Source organism: Hypomesus nipponensis, chromosome 7, assembly GCF_054491055.1.
Source record: "Hypomesus nipponensis isolate SF chromosome 7, ASM5449105v1, whole genome shotgun sequence".
Classification (NCBI taxonomy): domain Eukaryota; kingdom Metazoa; phylum Chordata; class Actinopteri; order Osmeriformes; family Osmeridae; genus Hypomesus; species Hypomesus nipponensis.
The window spans coordinates 11,155,001-11,178,757 of NC_140367.1; the positions used below are offsets into that span (position 1 = coordinate 11,155,001).

Consider the following 23,757-nt stretch of genomic DNA (forward strand, 5'->3'; position numbering starts at 1 on the left):
GTAAGGAGAGAAAGAGAGGGATGAGGAGGGGGTGACAAGCAAGATTGATTCCTGCTCTCTAGAGAGTCTGTAAATATAACAGGCTGTCCCAGAACCATTTAATCTAACTAGCAAGATGGAAGTGTGTGTGTGCGCGCGTGTGTGTACGTGTGTGTGTGTGCGCGTGTGTAGAATGTAATCATTATTGACGGCGGGGGAGGCCCACGTCTATATTTTATTCATAAGAAGAAGACTCATTCACCATTTTCTTGTCCTCCACCTCTCCTCTTCCCCTCCTTCACCCCACCTCTCATCACACCGTCCCCTCCTCTCTCCCTGTCCTCTCCTCCATCCCTCTTTACTTCCTACTGTGACTGTGGATGACTCAGCATGTCATCCGAGTGCGCATACACACACACACGCACGCACGCTCGCACACACTGCTTTTCTGTATTATGGGCATCATAGGAATTTGAGCTTTGAGTAAACAATCCTGCAACCTTTTAAAGCAAAGCTCATTTTAGACGTGGTACCTATTCATATGTCTTCACACACACACACACACATACAGACACGACACAAACAAATATACGCACACATGCAAACTCGGATATGTAAATGATCCCTTTCATGTTATCGCTCCATGGAGACCCACCCTATGTGTGTACATGTGTGTGTAAGTATCCGTGTGTATGTGAGAATGTATATATATATATATATATATATATATGTGTTCACATGTGTGTGTTAGTATGTGTGTGTATATATATATGTGTGTCTCTATTCCTTCATGAAGGTTCTGTGCTGCACTCCTCCAAGTCTGCAGCTGCTTCTAATAGAAAGGGCTCACAGACACACCCAGCCCTCTGGAACATTCTAACAGGGCATTTGGCTCTGATTTGTGAGTGAGTGAGTGAGTGTGTGTGTGTGTGTGTGTGTGTGTGTGTGTGTGTGTGTGTGTGTGTGTGTGTGTGTGTGTGTGTGTGTGTGTGTGTGTGTGTGTGTGTGTGTGTGTGTGTGTGTGAAATAGTGAGTGTGTCGGTATGCAAGTGTGTGTAGGTGTGTGTGTGTGTGTCTTCGTGCCTAAAGGGGGCTGAGACTTGAGGAACTCACAAGCATGGGGTTTCCTCAGTTGGAGTACTCCGCTACTAACCTCACACACACACACACACACACACACAACGTTTGTCCATGGATTGCATCACTGGCTCCAATGCTTCCTAGCCAGAACACCACACACTCTTAACATCTGACATCACATTTTCCCTCAACTCAATCCTCTCCTCCAGACTCCTCCAATATGGCTCTTCTATACACAATACACCTGGAGGTAGCATAGACACACACACACACACACACACTCTCTGTCTCTCTTATTTATGCACACATCCCCTCACTCTAACCAATGACATAATTCAGCAGGAATTCAGTCCTACTGCAGCGCCACCCCTCACTCCAACCTCAACATGTGGAGCGTAGGCAGTACTGGAGTCAAACACACACTCCCTCTCTCTCACACACACACACACACACACACACACACCAACACACTCACATACACACACACACAAACACACTGTCTCACACACAAACTCTGGCACACATACACAAAAAGGTCTACAAAAACATCTGTTTCTAATAACATGGCTTACCAAAAGTCACACACACACGCACACACACAGAGAGGTTTTTGAGAGGATTTCTCCCCAGGCACATTCTTGTGACATTTCTCTCAGTGCTGGAGCGATCCCTCTGCTCTGTGCGACCTGCCCTTTAGCAGCAGTGTGTGTGTGTGTGTGTGTTTGTTTTAAGAGGACAGCAGGACATCCATATGGTCAGTAGTGCTGTCTACTCTTGGCTAGATTTCCTTGTAGAGAAACAATTTATTATGAATCTTTAGTCTTTAAAAGGTCTGAACAGGAACCCTATTCAGGTCAAAACAGCCAGAAGGACAGCCATACTGGACAGTACCTTCTGTGTGTGTGTGTGTGTGTGTGTGTGTGTGTGTGTGTGTGTGTGTGTAAGTATTTATAGACAGATATGTGCATCTGTGTGTGTCTGAGTGTGTGTGTGCGTCCCACACGCCTCGTCATCCAGCTGGTCCGTAATGATGTGACCCGTTTCCAGAGCCGGGCTGAGGTGATCAGGGCTGTCTGGCACAGACCCTGCAGCCCAGAGCTGCTCTACCCAGCCCGACTCTGAGTCACTGTCCCTCACCGCTGGGGGGGGTCAGGGTTTGGGGCTGGAGATGGGGTTAAGGGGGAAGCTGGTTTTGGGGGCTGGTTCTGGAGCTGGTTTGGAGATGCCGTCTCTGCCCCTTGTTTCTCTTTCTCACTTGTCCCCAAAGTTTCTCCTCTCTGTCTTTTCCACACCGTCTCACTCGGCCTTTTCCATGATCTCGTCTCTCCTCCACTCATCTTTGACCTTCTCCTCTGCCCTCCATCTCTCCTCTTCACAGCAGGGACTCTGGGGGAGAAGCGCACCCCCGGTTTCCTTCCTCCCCTCTCTCACCCGCTTCCCCCTTTCATCCATCCCTGTGATGACACGCCCCCCCCCCCTCCTCCTCTTCCTCCCCCCACCGTATCATTCTCTTCCACACGACACAACCACTTGGCTGGCTCTCTTCATCTCTCCCTCGCTGCCTGTCTGTCTCCATCTCTCCGCAGGCCCTTAAAGCACCGGGCTTTGTTCCCCGTCCTCCTCCGCTGAGGCGGAATGATAATGTTCCTCCGCACCGAGTTAGCATCCAATCCTGGGCTTACGCATCAAACGAGTCAACTTTGGAGCACGTTCAGAGAGTCCTGTGTGAAGTCGCAGGAGCGAATCAGGAGAGCTGTCCTCGGGGAGGGAGGAAGTTATCGGTTATACTGTGTGTGATACCATGTGTTGCCCTTGAGAAGCCATTTGTGTGTGTGTGTGTGTGCGCGAGTGTGTGTGTGTGTGTGCGTGCACTCACGGCCTCGGTGTGGATGGGGTGCACGGCGAAGAGGAGAGCGGCGAGGAAGGCGAGGCGCGCGTCCTCGAACACGCAGCGTGCGCACGTGTGCATGAGCAGGCAGGTGACGGCACAGTGGAGACACACGTTCACCATGTGGAAGTAGAGGGGAGTCATTCCTCCCAGCAAGATGTTCAACCTGGGAGCGGGAGAGGGAGGGGGCGAGAGACAGAGGGAAATAGAGGGAGAGACGGGGAGAGAGAGAGAGAGAGACAGAGAGAGAGAAGTCATTAACTAACACTTAAAGAAAAGGCCCATAAAAGGTAAGACAATGACAGCCCGATCCACAACAACCACTTAACACATCTCTCAGCCAATTCTGAAAGGAATCCTGGATTCTAAATTGCCAATTATTTTCCTTTTCTAGACTTGTGATCTGAATTTCAATTTAGTTTCTGAAATGTCCTCGATAATTAGACTTGCAAAAGCTCAAGGTATGGGATTCCCAGCGTAATATGGCACTGTTGCCTTTCTCTCCTCTCACACACTCTCTCTCTTAGACACACACTCTCTCTCTCCCTCAATACAGCCGAACCGTAGATACTGAATACCCTTTACACACACACAAACACACACTCTGTTACTCCAGCTTAGACCTACATATCGAATACCAGTCACACACACACAATGTACACCGACTTACACCGTTTCATAATACACCTGTCCTAATGGGCTATTCTCATTTCTTTCTTCCGCCCACGGCCAATTAGGCCGGCTCCCCTGCACCCACTCAGGTAGAGAGAGGGAGCCATTAGTAAGGCTTACATTAGTGCTCTCCTCCACTGTAATTGACCCCCACCCCCCACCCCTCCACCCCCACATCTCGCCAAAGCGGAAGCAATTCACGACCACCGACCCTCGATTGCCGATTTGAATGACAACACCCACCGACATCCACCATCTGCTCCTCTGCGCAGACACCACAGCAGACTCTTACGGTGAGGAAAAACACAGCCCGTTTGAAGATGAAAGACTGATGTGAATGAGAGCAAGGCCACAAAGATGAATGGGAGAGCGACCCCCCCCCCCCCCCATTTTTAGAAGAGCTTTTTATCCCACGTTTTATAGGAGGCAATGGTATGTTTCCTAAGCTAGTACCCAATCCATTAACCGCTCATCCAGAACAAGACTTTGCCCTTTTTTTACATCCTTTCCTAAGTCCTAAGTACTCTGTTCTGATTAGAGCAGGTCGTTTAAGGAGATTCGGAACCTCTTTCATGTCATAGAGTCGGTGGGCTATCAGCTTATACGAGGTTTGTCTGAGCTGTGGTAACTGCTATGCTCTGTAAGGCCGTGTTAAACACATTTGAATGGGAGGCCATGCCTGTATAGCGGCCCTGGAGGCCATAGAGAGAGAGGAGAGAGAGGAGAGAGAGGAGAGAGAGAGAGAGAGAGAGACAGAATAGGAATGAGAGAGAGACAGAGAATAAGAGATGTATCCAGGCTAAGCAGGATCCCCCCCTGGCCAGGAAACAGAGCCACTGTTCCCCTGTCCCCTTCTGCTGTCGGTGTCCTTGTCTCCTCATCCCCTGGATCCATCCCCCCCCTCCCCTCCCCCCTCCCCCCATAGTCTGCAGGTTAGTGAGCAGGAGCAGCATCTTCCTGGCCCCCCTCCACACACCCCCCCCCCCCCCTTCCCTGGAGCTCATTCATCCACAGGGCTGTTGGTCCAGTCCTAAGGTATGATGTCACACCCCTCCTCTCTCCTCTTGTCTAGTTCAGTTCCTTCATCCTCAGTCAGTCAGTCAGTCAGTCTGTCTGTCAGAATGTCCTTTTCCTTCCTGGGCACAAATCCTTCCCTGTCTGCCCATCCGCCTCCTTCTCTCCTCACTGCCAGCATTACCATCCAACAGTGTGAGTGAGTGGGTGGGTGAGAGTGTGCGAGCGTGTCCTTCACCTTGACGATGTCTGCGAGACAAGCCAGTGATCGCTGACACAGAAACTCTGCTATACTGAGCACACAGGGTCCCCACAGGCATGTGTGTGTGTGTGTGTGTGTGTGCGTGTCTATGTGTGCGTGACAGACAGATATACCTAGCGGCAATCCCAAGGACACAGGTGTGTGTGTGTGTGGACTGCATGCACCTAACATTGGCCCCAAGGGCAAAAATGTGCGGAGAACACACAAGGTTGGAAACACGACTGTGCCTGTGTGTGTGTGTGGGTGTGTGTGTCAGTCAAAACCCCTATTCAATAATACTGTATTATTTAATGCAAGCCGGGACTAACCCACACTGGGCCTAATAAGGACAAAGCAGAGGTAGAGAACAGTGAGGTGCAACCTGCCACACACACACTCACTCATGACTCACCCCTCCCTCTGCTGTCTCTGCCTGTTAGGCTGACTTATGCCTCGGAGCCACACTACGTGCGTGTGTGTGTGTGTGTGTGTGTTGTGTGTGTGTGTGTCATCCTACGTCCAGAGGTTCCATCTGGCTGGCTGGGGGCTGTGCGTTCTCCCTCAGGAGGTGAACTCCGATGCTCTGTGAGTTCCACAACCGGGGCTCCAGAGAGAAGCATGTCCACCAGCAGCTGCACATGTTCCCTCAGACGGAGGACAGAACGTCAGCCTCTCAGCCTTTCTCCTCTCAGCCTCTCAGCCCTCCTCCTTTCAGCCTCTCAGCCCTCCTCCTTTCAGCCTCTCAGCCTTCCTCCTCTCAGCCTCTCAGCCCTCCTCCTTTCAGCCTCTCAGCCCTCCTCCTTTCAGCCTCTCAGCCCTCCTCCTTTCAGCCTCTCAGCCCTCCTCCTTTCAGCCTCTCAGCCCTCCTCCTCTCAGCCCTCTTCCTTTCAGCCTCTCAGCCCTCCTCCTTTCAGCCTCTCAGCCCTCAGCCTCTCAGCCCTCCTCCTCTCAGCCTCTCAGCCCTCCTCCTCTCAGCCTCTCAGCCTCTCGGCCTCTTAGCCTTCCTCCTCTCAGCCTCTCAGCCTTCCTCCTCTCAGCCTCTCGGCCTCTCAGCCTGTCAGCCTCTCAGCCCTCCTCCTCTCAGCCTCTCAGCCCTCATCCTCTCAGCCTCTCATCCTCTCAGCCTGTCAGCCTCTCAGCCCTCCTCCTCTCAGCCTCTCAGCCTCTCAGCCCTTCTCCTCTCAGCCTCTCAGCCTCTCAGCCCTTCTCCTCTCAGCCTCTCAGCCCTCCTCCACCTCTCTCTGTCCTCCCTTCAAGCTGAGCCTCAAAGGCATCTGACAGCCTTCCTGGTTTCTATCACCCTGCATCTTTCGTTCTGAACAGGCTCTGGTTCAGGCTTTTGTTGTCTCCCTGCTACCGGGGGAGACACAGTGCAGAGGAGACGAGGGGGGAGGAAGGAAAGGAGCGTCTCTGGGATGGGTTTCCGTGGCGGCGGTGGCGGTGGGAGGAGCCGAGTGTCGGCTGTGCCCAGGCTGTGTGACAGGTCACAACAGCAGGCTGACAGAGGAGCTGATGTCTCACTGACGCTGGGGGAATCAAAGCACTTTGTGCTGATCAAGTCACTGTACGTACAGGCGGGCCCACACACACACACAGGTACACTTACACAGCTTGAAAAGGTACACACTCATGCACTTTAACTCCTGCTCTCTCTCTCTCTCTTTGTGTGTGTGTGTTTCTTCTCTGTCACAGCCTAGGGTGCATAGCTGAGGATCTGTAGCAATCAAAGAATCGGTCTATTCTTTGCATCTGCCCATGTCTTTCTATATTCTCCTTGAATCCTCTGTAAAAACGACTTTATAATGGCAACTAATAAACTTATCCTACTTTAACATATTGGAACTTTCTATGGAATATTTAACTACCGATTTCTGAGGTTGTGTTCGCTCTCCAGGCTTCATGGCTTGGAGACAGCAGGTTTACAGGAGGTCAAAATCTTTTCCCGCACGCGCCCCTCTGAGCGGGGACACGCCCCTATTCAGAGTAGACTTCCAAACACAGATTCAGAGCCCAACTTGACAATCGTTGGAAAAATGCCATGCTGGTTTAGAATTGTTACATTTGTAGAAACACTGCAGCTAGAAATGCAAAGTATTCATAACAATTATTATGTAGAAAGCGGTGACATGTTTGACTGAAAAAGATCGAAAATGCCTACCAACGGTTCCATTCTGATCTGCGCAACAAGTGTGCTTATGTAAAGCGCGCGCGGGTCGCACAAGGGTCAACATCTGGCTTGTCGTGCCGACCGTAAAATAACGTCTCAGCTCCGTTTACTGAGTTTTTAAACTGCATAAAAAGTTTATTTTACTAGTATTTTAAGGCAGACAAAATGTGCGGACGGGCGGGTAAACTGGTTTAGACGTGCTTCGTCAGCTGTAAACGCGCAGCCCTGTTTAGAAACTCTTAAAAGGATGTTTACGATAGAAGCTGAAGTGCATTCACAACCGCTGGCGACCGCAAACTCAATCCAGCCAGGAGCAAGAGAAAATCTAGTCTGCTGCATGACGTCAGTCTGGTTCGGAGATCATAAACAAATTACATAAAAGCTGTTTGAATAGAGGACAATATCATGGTAGTGTACTTCGGCATTCGAGTTCAAAGAACCAGCAGTTTGTGACCGTTACTTTATATCAAGCAAAGGGCAGAACTTACTTGAAGGTGAGGATGCATAACGGTCTATAAGACTTGTGGCTCGTGTTATCCGACATCCTCTTTCCCCAAAAGTCGTTGGTGAAAATGTTTCGGAGGCTAGAACCGGGCCGGACGTCAGGGTTGTTAGTGATAGCCCACACATCGTCGTGCACGAACTCCCCGTGAAGAGAGTTGCTGTAGCACAGCGCACAGAGCGCGACCAGCACGGCATAGCGACCCACTCCTCTCACCGGTCCGAGCTGGACCGATAAGCGGAGAGGACGCGGGGTCTTCTCTCGTCCGTGCGCTGTCATGTCGGTCCTCGCCTTGCGTGCCTCTCAGGGCTGACGAGAAGCCGTGGGTAGGAAGCCATCTCCGTTACGTTAGACAGACAGGTAGCGAGTGTATCCTGGAGACTGCGGGGACTGAGTGTAGTTGAGAAGCAGCGATGGGAAACCGCTTCATAGCGCATGCGCACGACTGGGACTGCCTCCCGGAGCCAGAGATTCATTAGCACTACCTAGACCAGAAATCAATAACGCGCGGCGGAATGTTTCATCCACATGATTGCGATGGCACCGACAAGCACTTTGTCTTCAGACGTAGCTAATAATAAACAAATGATTCTGTCTGGGCGGGGACGCACTAATAGTGTTAGGGACGGGCCACGCGCTGCCACGGTCTGGGAGAGAAAATAATCATGCCACCTGTCTGTCACGGAAGTTCAATGGTCTCACTAAACAATGTCAGGTTGATAACACGAACACAAGATATGGCCGTACCATAAACATTCACGCCATTATACTGTGTAAACTATGCCCAATGTATGTAGGGTAATTAAAGATCACCATAGTCCAAAAGTCAGTAGGCCTACCCACCAGTAAGGTGAGGCTTCTAGAAAGCTCTAGGCTACAAAGCGATTCAAGTTTCTACTTAACTGAACACCACAAACACACATTACTCCTCCTTCAAAGCTTGGGTTTAATAATTCATAGACAGGCCGAGGCTACGGTGTTGGATTGGCCCTAGCAAGACAGTACCTGTCCCTGTAAGTGAGTGTTGTGGGTTTGTGTGTGTAAACGAGCCAGCCATAAACAGGCTAACCATCTGCCATCTGCAACAGCGCACCTAACCCCCCGCTCTACCACAGAACCCATCTCTCCCTAACACCTCAATAAGGCAGTATCTTCTAGCAAACAGAAATGTATCTGTACGTCAAAAGAGAGACAGAATGTGTATGAGCAAAAGATGCCTTGGGTAGCTGTACACCCTGTGGCTGTAAACCACAGTTACAGGAGGAACGTCTGGTGGTCCCTCTAGTGGACAAAACAGCTCATTACAACGCCTGTCCTAATCTGGCTGACTGAGAACCAGTTGGCCTGCTGCCTGCTGCCAGCTTGTTTTGTTGTGCTGAGCACCAAAGAGAGGTGTGTACCAGGGTAGGGTTAGGTCATATGGACGTGTCACACCTGTGTGTCTCAGCATAGGAGAGGGAACAGCCTAGCATAGCCTGGCCAGCAAAGCAGTTCAAGTATGAGTAGAGTGACTAGCAGCAGTACCGGTCCTAGCACATTTGGCACCCTAGGCAAAATTTATCACCAGCACCCCTCCCCTGCCCCCGGAAGCGCAAATCGGGGTGCCGTCCACCAACCACAACACGGACATATGACGTGGCGCCGTTGGCGCCCTTTGCTGGTAGTGCGGGAGGGTTAATTCATGGATGCACTTTGGAAAATGCCGCCCCCCCCCTCTTCATGCCGCCTTAGGCAGCTGCCTATGTCGCCTATAGGAAGGACTGGCACTGACTAGCTGTGACGAGTGACAATGGAAGACCTGTCGCATTCCAGCCTGTGTTGTGTGTGGTGTGTGTGTCTTCGTCTCCCCACCACCACCAGCAACCCCACTACCACCACCCAGAATACACACCACCCTTGCCGGTGTTAGGATGTTGTTTAGCTCTTGTCCTGACTTCATCTCCTGTCCACAGCAGGAAGAGAGCGACTGGGCCAATCGGAGGGCGGCGCTCGGCAGGGCTGTGAGCGAGGAACCCCTCGGCTGTGGCATCTCTCTGAAGGACGAACACGCGTCAGGAGCAATGACAACGCTGCCGTGAGCCCCTTTCATGCAGGGAACCTCCCACACGCACTGCATGGAGACATCCCTGCCTTCACAAAACACTTCCATACAGAGAGAGACCTCAGACTAACACTGAAGGACTCAGTCAAGCCCAGGTGAAACACAGTCCCTCAATAGCCTCCGGCTCCAACGCTTCGTCTTATTGTATGTGTGTGGCTGGAGGGGTGAGGGTGGGTGGGAGAGACAGAAAGAGACCTTGACGGCGTGTGCTCGGGTGAGGACGTTGTGCAGAGTCACATTCTGCCTGAGGACAATGTGCCGGCTCCCTGTCCTTCCTTAGTGACGAGGGCGCTGTGCGTTTGTGGGAGAGAGTATGTGTGTGTGTGTTATCCATGGGTGCGTGTGAGTGTTTTTCTACGTGTGTCTGCGTGGGAGAGAAACAGAATATGTGTGTGTGTGTGTGTGTGTGTGGAAGTGTACGGGACAGATAAAGATAGAGAGTGTGTGTGCATGAGTGTGACAGGCAGAGAGAGGTTGACACTCAGTGGCTGCGACAGGCAGGTCAGCAGGTACAGGAGGACCAGTGGGAGAAACACAGGCCGACATGCAGCCTGACAGCCGTGACAGGTGGCCCTGCAAAACGGTGACACACTCATCTCCATCTCGACCTCCACTCACACACACACACACGCACACACACACACACACACACACACACACACACACACACACACACACACACACACACACACACACACACACACACACACACACACACTCTTTCTACACCACAGCATTGTCTCTCACCCACTCACACACACACACACACACACACACACACTCTCCACCACAGCATTGTCTCTCACCCACTCACACACACACACTCTCTCTCCACCACAGCATTGTCTCTCACCCACTCACTCACACACACACACACCCACATTCACACAAACAGCATTCTCTCTCACTCCCATACTCACACACACCTCATTAGGGTCTATCAGGTCCAACTGAGGAATATTTCCAAATTAAGAAAAGTAGTGTCAAAGGGTGAATTGGAGATGATTATTCAGGCTTTTATTTCTTCTCTTTTTGATTAGTCTTTTTGTAATAGTCTTTTTACCTGTTTGAACAAGAAGGAACCCGACTGTCTCCAGGCCGTTCAGAACTCTGCTGCGAGACTTCTAGCGCACATTAACAAAAGTGCACACATTACACCTGTTTTAGCATCACTTCACTGGTTATCAGTCCAATACAGAATTCAATTTAAAATCCCGGTCCTCACCTTCAGAGCCCTGCATAGGAGAAGTTCCTCCCTTCATTTCTGATTTAGTACAGCTTCATACCCCAACTCGTAATTTGAGGTCAATGGGTCAGAAGCTTCTAGTGGTTCCCTGTACCCATTTTAAAACTAGAGGGGATGGATCATTCCGAGCAGTGGCCCCTAGGTTGTGGAATATCTTGCCTCCCTTTCTACGGTGTGCAACTTCTGTCAAAGCTTTTAAAAACTCAAGACTTTGCTATTCAAGCAGGCTTTTAGTTAGTTGAGGGTTTATTTATGGTTGTCTGTCATGTTTTTCTATTTCCAATGTTCTGTATTCTTAATTTGTAGTGTTATATTGCATTTTGTTGTGAAGCACTTTGTGATTTTTATCTGCGAGAGGTGCTATACAAATAAACTTTACTTACTTACTTACTTACTTACTTACTTAAAGGTGGGGGGTGAAGGGAAACATTATGGGGTGGGGGGGGCAGGAAAACAGGCACAGTGGGAGGGGGGGGGGTGGAAGGATTTGCGGCCAAAATAGATGTCAGAGCTGAACGCAGACGCCACGGTGAATCAAGACTGCCCCTCTCTCTCTCCATCCTCTCTCCTCCCCAGTGTGTGGCCAGCCAGCTTCTACATCATCATCATCGTCATCGTCATCCTCCTTTTCTCCCCATGATGAAGGCTCCTCCTTTGGCCTTGATGACATCATGATGACATCCTGGCTGCAGCCTCCAGCCAGACGGAGCATCTGTCAACCCCAGAGAGCCCAGCTGGGTCTGGGAACACCTGTTCCCTGGTAGACCCACCAGGCTACACCCACGCATATCAAGGTTGGGCAGGCACACCCCCCCCCACCACCCCCCTCCCCTCTCCCCATAACGACCACATCAGATATTCAGCCTCCCGCAAGAGCATTCAGCGGAGACCCGTGGAAAGTCAAACGAACACCTGCCGTCTCTGACCGGTACGCTGGGTCGGGTTTCCAAGACGAATTCTAAACAGTTTTGCCGGGTCCGTTGAGGGTTAGCGATTCGTATTCCGAGGACCCTCCCTCTTTTGTCGAGGCCGGTCGTCATCTTTTCCACTAATCACTCATCAAAGGTGTGCTGAGCGTGTGCCTGGGCTCCCCTCCAGCCTGTCAGACGAGGGCTCAGAGGCACGGCGTGTCACTAACTGAATCCCACCTATCAGTGTGCAGCCGTGATGCCGGCTTCCTCCACAATAGCCTCTGATTTCATTATCCGGAGCCTCAACGGCTGATTGGTGTTAAAACGCGACCGTTGGTTTGGCCACGATAGAGGGAAGCTAGGTCGGCTGCAGATACCGTGTGGAATCTCACAAGTGGCTCTTGAGGATGAAAAGGGCCATTAGGGGACAAGATGATGGAGGGCTGCACTCGGTTTGGAAGAGAATGAGGATGTGTAAGTGTGTGAGTGTGTGTGTGGGGGGGGGGGGGCTATCTGTGACTGCAAAGAATACCTTCATGAGCGAACGGAGGCTGATCACCTGACGAACAACGAGGAAAACGCATCAAGATGCAGCACGAGTACGTAAGACAGCGTACAGGATATGATGTCATTTTAGAAACGTACGTCTTTCCCTGTCACCTACGTAAAACTTCCTTTTATCTGCCATTTTGAAAAAATTCTCTATCCAACCCATAGACAGTCACCCTGCTGAGAAGAATTCACTGAAGTCAGGTAAAAGCTTGTTGGTGCTTTGAGGTCAAGTCCACCTGACAGGTTTTTTAAAGACGTAAAGCTTTGTTGGTGTTTGCAGCTATTTGTCGGCAAGCAAGCAGCTGTCGATTGAAGGGGATGCACAGGGAAGATAATGGTTGTAGGAGTTGTGGATGATCACACAGTGCTATCGGCAGTGGGACAAAAACCATGCTGTGTGTGTTGGTGGATGTCAGGTGCAAAGAGATATGGATCACTAACAAGTCCAGCTGAACTCCATCTACCCACTCCAAGCTCTCCATGCAGGTAAGTGGGTCACTGGTTCTGACAGATGCACTCTCCTCAGAGCAGAGCAGAAGATGTTCTTTGCCTCTGGGGAACACAGAGCACAGAGGTCTACCCAGTAGTTTGAAGCTTCGACTCTGACTGTCTACCAGGGTGAGGGAGAGGGGGGAGAGACTGAAATCAGTCTGCTCATTCTGGTCTTGTTCTGATTTTCAACCCGAGAAACGTCCTCTCCTCCAGATCTCTCTCTTCTCCATTTCTTCTGAGCTGGAGTGGGGCTGTGAGGCTTCATGACATGGCCTGGTTACATCGGCCAACACCACCCAGCACAGACAGTCACTCAGGTACAGGATGGTCGATGACTCTTCAGAAATTCACATGTTTCGGAAGAAAGGAGGAAGGGAAAGAAGGAAAGTGGGAGAGGGAGGGTGGGAAGGTGATGAAGATAGCGGCAGAGGCATGAAGTCAGACTGTCACGATGAGCATTCTGGTAAAAGAAAAAACGTTATGCTTGTAATATTCACCACAATAACAACACTGTGAAGAGATCCCTTTCCTCTCTTCTCTCCCTTCCTGTCTCCCTCCTCTCTCCTGTCTCCCCCCCCTCCCTCTCTGCTCCCATCTCCTCCCCCTCTCTCCTCCTCTTACCATCCTCCTCCCTCCTCCCTCCTCCCTCCTCCTCCCCAGTGAGTCCAGAGGCTCAGTAAAGTCAACATGGCCTCAGCGCTCCTCCACCTTCTTGGACAGACTCAGAGAAGCTTCTGTGTCTCAGAAGGACGGGCTGCAGTAGAACACACGCTGCAGCAGAACTCAGACTGAATACTAACGGGGAGAGGGACCGGAGGGCTGCACCGGAACTCAACCGAGCGTCCCCGTCCCATCTGAGGGCTTCTCTCCCAAACCTGCAGCAAGACCTTCTGGCTCCACCTGGTCTCTGACACACCACACACACATACATTCATACATGCACACAGTGTAGAGTTGCAGAATCACAGATTCAAGGACTATACTGAACAACAAGATAAAAATGTTGGTCAGCAATTTTGAGTTCTTGAAAGACACCCAGACCAGGATGGACAGAAGGAAGAGGAGAGTCCTCATCATTACAGAACAGGAAGCATCCAGCAGTTTCTCTGCTTGGTTTACCAATTAATATAAAAATATAAAATTATCAAAACATTTAGGAATTCACAGCATCCACTCTCACTTTTAGACATGGCATCCTGCGCCTTTTTGATGGCTGGTAGAAGCTATTATAATTGTTAAAGAAAGTAAAGTGTTTTAGCTCCTGTTTCTAACAAAGCTTCAAATCATAACTAAATGTGTAAATAGTCATCCAAAAGAATGAATGTATTTTGTTAGCTTCCACTATTGCACTTGTATTTGTGCACAATTTTAGAAGGGGATTTATTTCAGTCATGTGAAGAGTTAACTACAGGTAATGACCATAGACGTGGAGAAGCATACCAACATCACCTCAAGGAAATGAAACAAAACGGATACTAAAGTGAAGTGACAGTGACAAAACATTCTCAATCATACCGTAGAAAAGTAGACAACAGTTATATTCACACATATACAACTTACATTCACCACCATGGTTTGTCATTCTTTGATCCTCTCACGGTCTATTTTTATTTAGCTGTAGTAAATATGCTAATCCTGTAGTTCTCAAACTTATCAGACCAAGTTCAACGTATTTTCAAACTAAACCGTCCAAGTTTCACCTACAACAATCTACCATGTCAGAGACGCCACAGAAAATGAAATGACCAATGTAGCCTCTATGTACGGACGATTTACTGCTTTAAGATTGTTCAACTATTTACTTTAAAACATTTTGTTTAATTTAGAAACTTGTCTTTTTAACACCAGACTGACCATGTGGAAACAGATCCCCTCCAACTGCTGAGTGATCCGAGAGGGAGGGAAGAAGGGGGAGAGAGAGAGAGAGAGAGAGAGAGAGAGAGACAGAGAGAGAGAGACCGACAGAGAGGGAGAGAGACCGACAGAGAGAGACAGACAGAGAGAGACAGACAGAGAGAGACAGAGAAAGAGAACACGTACACACCTTCAGCAGGAGTTCAGCCAACAAGCCGGTGATGATGTGCTGTGCCCCGTCCTTACTGCTGGGGTCAGGGTAGCAGAGGTCAAAGGTGAAGGGTCAAGACACTGAGGTCAGTGTGTAATTCTGGAACACACAGAGACCACGGTCAAACTCAGGTCACTCAATCAGTCTAGAGAACAATCCAACACTCAGTAGAGAATACTTGTCGTGTTAGGTATTCACCACTAGATGTCCCCCTAGATCAACACATTTACAGTATACTGTACGCTTCTGTACCCTGAAACTGTGTACATTTACAGTTATGCATTTAGCATACGCTTTTATCCAAAGCGACTGCCAAGAGAGAGCTTTACAAAAGAGCGTAGGTCACTGATCATAACAATGAGGTAGTCCCAAACATTGCAAGCAGCCAAAACATGAAGCATACATTGTGAAAAAACAAATAAGTGCCAAAGGGAAGAACCATAAGAGCATGCAGTTAAACAAGTTACAATTAAACAACATGAAGCTCAAAAAAGTGCAAGAGTGTACCTGTACAAGATCAATCAACAGTTAAATATAGCGAGTTCAAGGGTTTAACTAACTCTCTTGTTCTCTGCTATTTAGCCCTCGATCATTTAGCAGGTATTGTGTTAGAAAAGTAGTTAGAGGGACCAGCTGAAAATCTGATTAGCAGTAGATTTGAAGTAATTAAAGCCCTCCTGTTCAGCTGACTTGCTAGATTGAATTCAGTCATGACAGGGTTAACTTTGTTCAGGACAGTGGACTGGGAGGGGAGTTGCCTCCCATAATTATTTCACTGAAACGAAACTAAAGAGATTTGAAACTCAGGAAAAGAGTAAAGAGTGATTTGGTTATTTTATACACGAAGATCATAGAAAACAACAGAAGTGCCAACAGGTGAGAACAAAGAATCAATCAGGTGTATCCAATGATGATGTGGTTTGTAAAATACAGACTGCTGCTTGACTTTGACGTTTGAAAGACTATAGAACTATGCTCTTCTATATGCAGTATTTCTGTATTGTACTATTTCTGTCTGCGCTATTGCTTCTTAAATGAAATTACATTTTCAACAAAATACCATTATTGTTTTGTTCATGAGTTCAGAGGTTCAGAGGATTAATAATTTAACTTCTGGTCTTATTCTAGAAATGGCTTCCTGCAGCAGTCTCCTGTCTGAAGATCAGTTCCAGTGTTCTATCTGTCTGGATGTGTTCACTGCTCCTGTCACTACTCCATGTGGACACAACTTCTGCAAGGCATGTATCACGAAGTACTGGGACAACAGTGACCTGTGTCAATGTCCCATGTGTAAAATGACTTTTGATAAGAGACCGGATCTCTATGTCAACACTTTCATCTCTGAGATGGCTGCTCAGTTCAGGAAGTCAGAGCCACTGAAAGCAACCATCAGTCCAGACCTGCGTCCTACTAAACCTGAAGTGTCATGTGACATCTGTACAGGTACCAAGCTCAAGGCCCTGAAGTCCTGTCTGGTGTGTCTGGCCTCTTACTGTGAGACTCACCTGGAGCCTCATCAGAGAGTTGCAGCCTGGAAGAAACACAAGCTGGTCGACCCTGTGGAGAACCTGGAGGACAGGATGTGTCAGAAGCATGAGAGACCCCTGGAGCTGTTCTGTAGGACTGACCAGACGTGTGTTTGTCGGTTCTGCACTGAGAAAGACCACGAGACCCATGACACTGTTCCTCTACAGGAGGAGTACCGACAAAAAAAGAATGATCTGGTAAAGATGATGGCTGAGATGAAGCAGATGATGGAAGAAAGATCTCGGAAAGTTCAAGAGATCAAACTCTCAGTAGAGACCAGCAAGAGAGATGCAGAGAGAGAGATATCAGACAGTGTTCAGGTCTTCACTGCTCTGGTGCGCTCCATTGAGAGAAGCCAGGCTGAGCTCATTGAGGTGATTGAGGAGAAGCAGAAAGCAGCAGAGAAACAGGCTGAAGGGTTGATTCAGTATCTGGAGCAGGAGATCACTGAGCTGAAGAGGAGAAGCACTGAGCTGGAGCAGCTCTCACACACTGAGGACCACCTCCACCTGCTCCAGAGCTTCCCATCTCTGAGCACCCCTCCACACACCAAGAACTGGTCTGAGATCAGTGTCCACAGTGGTCTGAGTGTGGGGGCAGTGAGGAGAGCTGTGTCTCAGCTGGAGGAGACACTCAATAAAGAGATGGAGAAGCTGTCTGACACTGAACTGAAGAGGATTCAGCAGTATGCAGTGGATGTGACTCTGGACCCTGATACAGCATGTCCTGATCTCATCCTGTCTGAGGATGGGAAACAAGTGAGACATGGAGACGTAGAGCAGGATCTCCCTGACAACCCAGAGAGGTTTAATTGTTATGTTTATGTCCTGGGAAAGCAGGGCTTCTCCTCAGGGAGGTTCTACTATGAGGTGCAGGTTGAGGGGAAGACTGACTGGGATCTGGGAGTGGCCAGAGAGTCCATCAACAGGAAGGGGATCATCAGACTGACCCCTATTAATGGATACTGGACTGTATGGCTGAGGAATGGAGATCAGTACAGGGCTCTGGCTGGTCCCTCTGTCCTCCTCTCCCTGAGCCAGAAGCCCCAGAAGGTGGGGGTGTTTGTGGACTATGAGGAGGGTCTGGTCTCCTTTTACGATGTGGAGGCCAGGTCTCATATCTACTCTTTCACTGGCTGCACCTTCACTAAGAAACTCTATCCACTCTTCAGTCCCTGTCTGAATGATGGAGGTAAAAACTCTGTTCCTCTTATCATCACTCCTGTCAATGACTGAAAAAGATCTGGGATTGCTGCAGTTACAAATTTCTGATTATCATACATAAATCTAGAATCAGAATCAAACAAAATACATTTCAATCAGGAAAGACAAGTGAATGAGTGAAATGATTGTTTATTGTACAAATTACAAGATATGATTCAGAATGACAGTGTTTGGGGTTTGGACCGTATGTGGAGATCAGGTGATCAATGGATGTTTGCAGCATGAAGAGAGATCCCCCATGGAGTCCAGACACTGGTGGTGGGGCTGACGACCCAGACAGACAACAAGCAGAGGAGGCAGACAGGAGACGAAGCCAAGAAGACCAGGCGGTGATGGGGAGGTGGAGGGTCGCGCACAATGATAGCATGGACGAATGAAGGCAGGGAGAGAAACATATTTAAAGGCAGGGCAACAGTATGATAGGCTAGAGGAGAAGGCTTGTCTCTGATCTATTGGAGAGAAAGGAGCAGTTGATGGAACAGCTGAAACCCTGGTAACAGCCCAGGCTTTGAGGTTGAGGAAAAGGAGAGAGCACCTATAGTGGGGGGAGTGTAGAGAGACAGAATGCTCTTACTGACTGAACTAGGGCTAAGCTACATTATTCCAATGTATATGTGTAATATGATTCACTCTGAAATGGATTTAAAATATAGTAAAATAATGAAATGAAAGGTAACCTATGTACGCATGATATGTTTATTGCTACTGTTAGTAAAATGCCTGTTGCAGAGAAGGACAATGGAATGAAATGACAAAAATTCATAATAAAGGAACATACAACATAAAAGTCTTGCAGTGCTCTATTCTGAGTTTGTTTGTTTCACTTGGTACAACTTCTGACAAGGATCCTGAAGTGGTGAAATTGTCTCACAGCCACACAGTGACAGAACTGCACAAGACAAACCTTGTCAATCATTAGATTAATTGTTCTGTTGTCATATCTCTAGAGCAAAGGCAGCACAATTGACGAAGTGTCTCACCTCTTTATGGTCCTCCATGACAGTCTTAGGAGCATCAATGGTACTGAGGATGCCTTGAAGATGTCAGTCTTCTCTCTCACACACACACACACACACATAACAATTTAACATTTTCAACAGCCGGAGTTCAGACAATGAGCTGGTGATGTGCCGGGCCCTGTCCTTACTGCTGGGGTCAGGGAGAGGTTACGTGGCATGTTAGGCATTCACCACTAGATGTCCCCCTGCATCAACAGAATTCTATACACTGGTAAACCGTGTAGTTCTCAGCGGAACATGATTCAGGTCAAATAATTGGGTATTACACTACACAAGCTGCTGTCTTGGTAACAACATCTAGACCACCATAATTTGTAGTACAATATTTAATGATTGTACAAACAACTACATGGTGAAACTGGGTATCTTGTGTTTGGATGATCTAAGTGAATGTTCCTATGGTATTTCATGATAAATTCATTATTTAAACTAATGCATGCGCAAGGTGTCTTTAAAGTCATGAACATACAATGCTATGCTTTGAACATGTGACAGTCTGTTACAAGTAATGACTGTTTCAAGTTTTGTATCTAGAGTTTAAAAAAAGGACATCAAGGTTCTGAAATGTGTGTCAAAGTGATGGTAAAAAACTGCAATGCTCTTTGAAGCCTTCTGACTTTGCTTGTTAAAAAGTCTAAACACTAATTTTGATGTGCTAAGATTGCGCTATTCTAATTTCTACAAGGCAGGATGTTCTCCAATTAGAACAATTGCCAAAGACAAATCTACAGTATTCCATGGCAACACATGGTTAAATCAGTACAAGAGTATCTTGACCGAAATGTACAAAACATATGCATACTCACACTGCACACACACACTTATATTGACACAACATTCCGTTCAACATGTCTCTCTGACATTCTTCCCTCATCACACACTATTGTTCTTTGTTTCTATCTCTATCAATCTCCCACTCACTTCAGAGTAATACAACCCTTCCTGTCAGCTGACTTGCTAGATAGAATTCAGTCATGAAAGAGTTAACTTTGTTCAGGACAAAGGACTGGGAGGGGAGGAGCCTCTTATTGTTATTTAACTGAATTGAAACCTAAGAGATTCTTAACTCAGGAAACACGTTCTACTTAGTTTAGGTAGAGAGTGATTTGGTTATTTTATACACAGAGATCATAGAAAACAACATCAGTACCAACAGGTGAGAACAGAGAATCAATCAGGTGTATCCAATGATGATGTAGCTTGTAAAATTGCTTGACTCTGACGTTCTAAAGACTATACAACTATGCTCTTCTTTATGCATTATTTCTATATTGTACTTGTTCTGTATATGCTATTTCTTCTGTAATGAAAGTACATTTTCAACAATATACCATTATAGTTTTGTTCATGAGGTCATAGGTTCACAAGATTCATAATGTAACTTCTGGTCTTATTCTAGAAATGGCTTCCTGCAGCAGTCTCCTGTGTGAAGATCAGTTCCTGTGTTCTATCTGTCTGGTTGTGTTCACTGATCCTGTCACCATTCCATGTGGACACAACTTCTGCAAGGCCTGTATCACCAAGTACTGGGACAACAGTGACTTGTGTCAATGTCCCATGTGCAAGGAGAACTTTGATAAGAGACCAGATCTTCGTGTCAACACTTTCATCTCTGAGATGGCTGCTCAGTTTAGGAAGTCAGGGCCACTGAAGGCTACCATCAGTCCAGACCTGCGTCCTACTAATCCTGAAGTGTCATGTGACATCTGTACAGGTACCAGGCTCAAGGCCCTGAAGTCCTGTCTGGTGTGTCTGGCCTCTTACTGTGAGACTCACCTGGAGCCTCATCAGAGAGTTGCAGCCTGGAAGAAACACAGGCTGATCGACCCTGTGGAGAAGCTGGAGGACAGGATGTGTCAGAAGCATGAGAGACCCTTGGAGCTGTTCTGTAGGACTGACCAGACGTGTGTGTGTCTCATCTGCGTGAGAACAGACCATAAGACCCATGACACTGTCACTTTAGAGGACGAGTTCAGACCAAAAAAGGAAGATCTAGTGAAGATGACGGCTGAGATGAAGCAGCTGATGGAAGAAAGATCAAGGAAGGTTCAGGAGATCAAACTCTCAGTAGAGACCAGCAAGAGAGATGCAGAGAGAGAGATATCAGACAGTGTTCAGGTCTTCACTGCTCTGGTGCGCTCCATTGAGAGAAGCCAGGCTGAGCTCATTGAAGTGATGGAGGAGAAGCAGAAAGCAGCAGAGAAACAGGCTGAAGGGTTGATTAAAGATCTGGAGCAGGAGATCACTGAGCTGAAGAGGAGAAGCACTGAGCTGGAGCAGCTCTCACACACTGAGGACCACCTCCACCTGCTGCAGAGCTTCCCATCCCTGAGCACCCCTCCACACACCAAGAACTGGTCTGAGATCAGTGTCCACAGTGGTCTGAGTGTGGGGGCAGTGAGGAGAGCTGTGTCTCAGCTGGAGGAGACACTCAATAAAGAGATAGAGAAGCTGTCTGACACTGAACTGAAGAGAGTTCAGCAGTATGCAGTGGATGTGACTCTGGACCCTGATACAGCATGTCCTGATCTCATCCTGTCTGAGGATGGGAAACAAGTGAGACATGGAGACGTAGAGCAGGATCTCCCTGACAACCCAGAGAGGTTTGATCTTTGTCCCAATGTCCTGGGAAAGCAGGGCTTCTCCTCAGGGAGGTTCTACTATGAGGTGCAGGTTGAGGGGAAGACTAAGTGGATAGTGGGAGTGGTCAGAGAGTCCATCACCAGGAAGGGGAAGATCCCACTGAGTCCTGAGAATGGATGCTGGATTGTAATCTTGAGGAATGGTAAAATATATATAGCTTTTGACCCTCCTACCGTCCTCTCCCTGAGCCAGAAGCCCCAGAAGGTGGGGGTGTTTGTGGACTATGAGGAAGGTCTGGTCTCCTTTTACAATGTGGAGGCCAGGTCTCATATCTACTCTTTCACTGGCTGCACCTTCACTAAGAAACTCTATCCACTCTTCAGTCCCTGTCTGAATGATGGAGGTAAAAACTCTGTTCCTCTTATCATCACTCCTGTCAATGACTGAAAAAGATCTGGGATTGCTGCAGTTACAAATTTCTGATTATCATACATAAATCTAGAATCAGAATCAAACAAAATACATTTCAATCAGGAAAGACAAGTGAATGAGTGAAATGATTGTTTATTGTACAAATTACAAGATATGATTCAGAATGACAGTGTTTGGGGCTTGGACCGTATGTGGAGATCAGGTGATCAATGGATGTTTGCAGCATGAAGAGAGATCCCCCATGGAGTCCAGACACTGGTGGTGGGGCTGACGACCCAGACAGACAACAAGCAGAGGAGGCAGACAGGAGACGAAGCCAAGAAGACCAGGCGGTGATGGGGAGGTGGAGGGTCGCGCACAATGATAGCATGGACGAATGAAGGCAGGGAGAGAAACATATTTAAAGGCAGGGCAACAGTATGATAGGCTAGAGGAGAAGGCTTGTCTCTGATCTATTGGAGAGAAAGGAGCAGTTGATGGAACAGCTGAAACCCTGGTAACAGCCCAGGCTTTGAGGTTGAGGAAAAGGAGAGAGCACCTATAGTGGGGGGAGTGTAGAGAGACAGAATGCTCTTACTGACTGAACTAGGGCTAAGCTACATTATTCCAATGTATATGTGTAATATGATTCACTCTGAAATGGATTTAAAATATAGTAAAATAATGAAATGAAAGGTAACCTATGTACGCATGATATGTTTATTGCTACTGTTAGTAAAATGCCTGTTGCAGAGAAGGACAATGGAATGAAATGACAAAAATTCATAATAAAGGAACATACAACATAAAAGTCTTGCAGTGCTCTATTCTGAGTTTGTTTGTTTCACTTGGTACAACTTCTGACAAGGATCCTGATGTGGTGAAATTGTCTCACAGCCACACAGTGACAGAACTGCACAAGACAAACCTTGTCAATCATTAGATTAATTGTTCTGTTGTCATATCTCTAGAGCAAAGGCAGCACAATTGACGAAGTGTCTCACCTCTTTATGGTCCTCCATGACAGTCTTAGGAGCATCAATGGTACTGAGGATGCCTTGAAGATGTCAGTCTTCTCTCTCACACACACACACACATAACAATTTAACATTTTCAACAGCCGGAGTTCAGACAATGAGCTGGTGATGTGCCGGGCCCTGTCCTTACTGCTGGGGTCAGGGAGAGGTTACGTGGCATGTTAGGCATTCACCACTAGATGTCCCCCTGCATCAACAGAATTCTATACACTGGTAAACCGTGTAGTTCTCAGCGGAACATGATTCAGGTCAAATAATTGGGTATTACACTACACAAGCTGCTGTCTTGGTAACAACATCTAGACCACCATAATTTGTAGTACAATATTCAATGATTGTACAAACAACTACATGGTGAAACTGGGTATCTTGTGTTTGGATGATCTAAGTGAATGTTCCTATGGTATTTCATGATAAATTCATTATTTAAACTAATGCATGCGCAAGGTGTCTTTAAAGTCATGAACATACAATGCTATGCTTTGAACATGTGACAGTCTGTTACAAGTAATGACTGTTTCAAGTTTTGTATCTAGAGTTTAAAAAAAGGACATCAAGGTTCTGAAATGTGTGTCAAAGTGATGGTAAAAAACTGCAATGCTCTTTGAAGCCTTCTGACTTTGCTTGTTAAAAAGTCTAAACACTAATTTTGATGTGCTAAGATTGCGCTATTCTAATTTCTACAAGGCAGGATGTTCTCCAATTAGAACAATTGCCAAAGACAAATCTACAGTATTCCATGGCAACACATGGTTAAATCAGTACAAGAGTATCTTGACCGAAATGTACAAAACATATGCATACTCACACTGCACACACACACTTATATTGACACAACATTCCGTTCAACATGTCTCTCTGACATTCTTCCCTCATCACACACTATTGTTCTTTGTTTCTATCTCTATCAATCTCCCACTCACTTCAGAGTAATACAACCCTTCCTGTCAGCTGACTTGCTAGATAGAATTCAGTCATGAAAGAGTTAACTTTGTTCAGGACAAAGGACTGGGAGGGGAGGAGCCTCTTATTGTTATTTAACTGAAT

General features: G+C 47.6%; 3 protein-coding genes across 3 annotated transcripts in view; 2 read left to right on the forward strand and 1 right to left on the reverse strand.

Annotated features, from left to right (window-relative positions):
- tmtc1 (transmembrane O-mannosyltransferase targeting cadherins 1) overlaps window positions 1-7,925 on the reverse strand; it is a 54,766-nt gene extending 46,841 nt beyond the window's left edge. The window contains exons 1-2 of the mRNA XM_084701638.1: window positions 7,530-7,925; window positions 2,936-3,113 (exon numbers count right to left, since the gene is read on the reverse strand). Of these exons, the coding sequence (XP_084557764.1) occupies window positions 2,936-3,113; window positions 7,530-7,822 (471 nt within the window). The 5' untranslated portion in view covers window positions 7,823-7,925. The remainder of the gene's footprint in view (window positions 1-2,935; window positions 3,114-7,529) is intronic.
- Window positions 7,926-15,693: 7,768 nt separating this feature from the next.
- Window positions 15,694-18,437, forward strand: LOC146276760 (E3 ubiquitin-protein ligase TRIM21-like). Its single transcript, XM_084701640.1, has 2 exons — window positions 15,694-15,786; window positions 16,039-18,437. Exon 2 carries the CDS (start codon window positions 16,041-16,043, stop codon window positions 17,670-17,672), a length of 1,632 nt encoding a protein of 543 aa, XP_084557766.1. The 5' UTR covers window positions 15,694-15,786; window positions 16,039-16,040; the 3' UTR covers window positions 17,673-18,437.
- Window positions 18,438-20,080: 1,643 nt separating this feature from the next.
- LOC146276761 (E3 ubiquitin-protein ligase TRIM39-like) lies at window positions 20,081-22,474 on the forward strand. The gene has a single exon (XM_084701043.1). It carries the CDS (start codon window positions 20,081-20,083, stop codon window positions 21,707-21,709), a length of 1,629 nt encoding a protein of 542 aa, XP_084557169.1. The 3' UTR covers window positions 21,710-22,474.
- The last annotated feature ends 1,283 nt before the right edge of the window (window positions 22,475-23,757 follow it).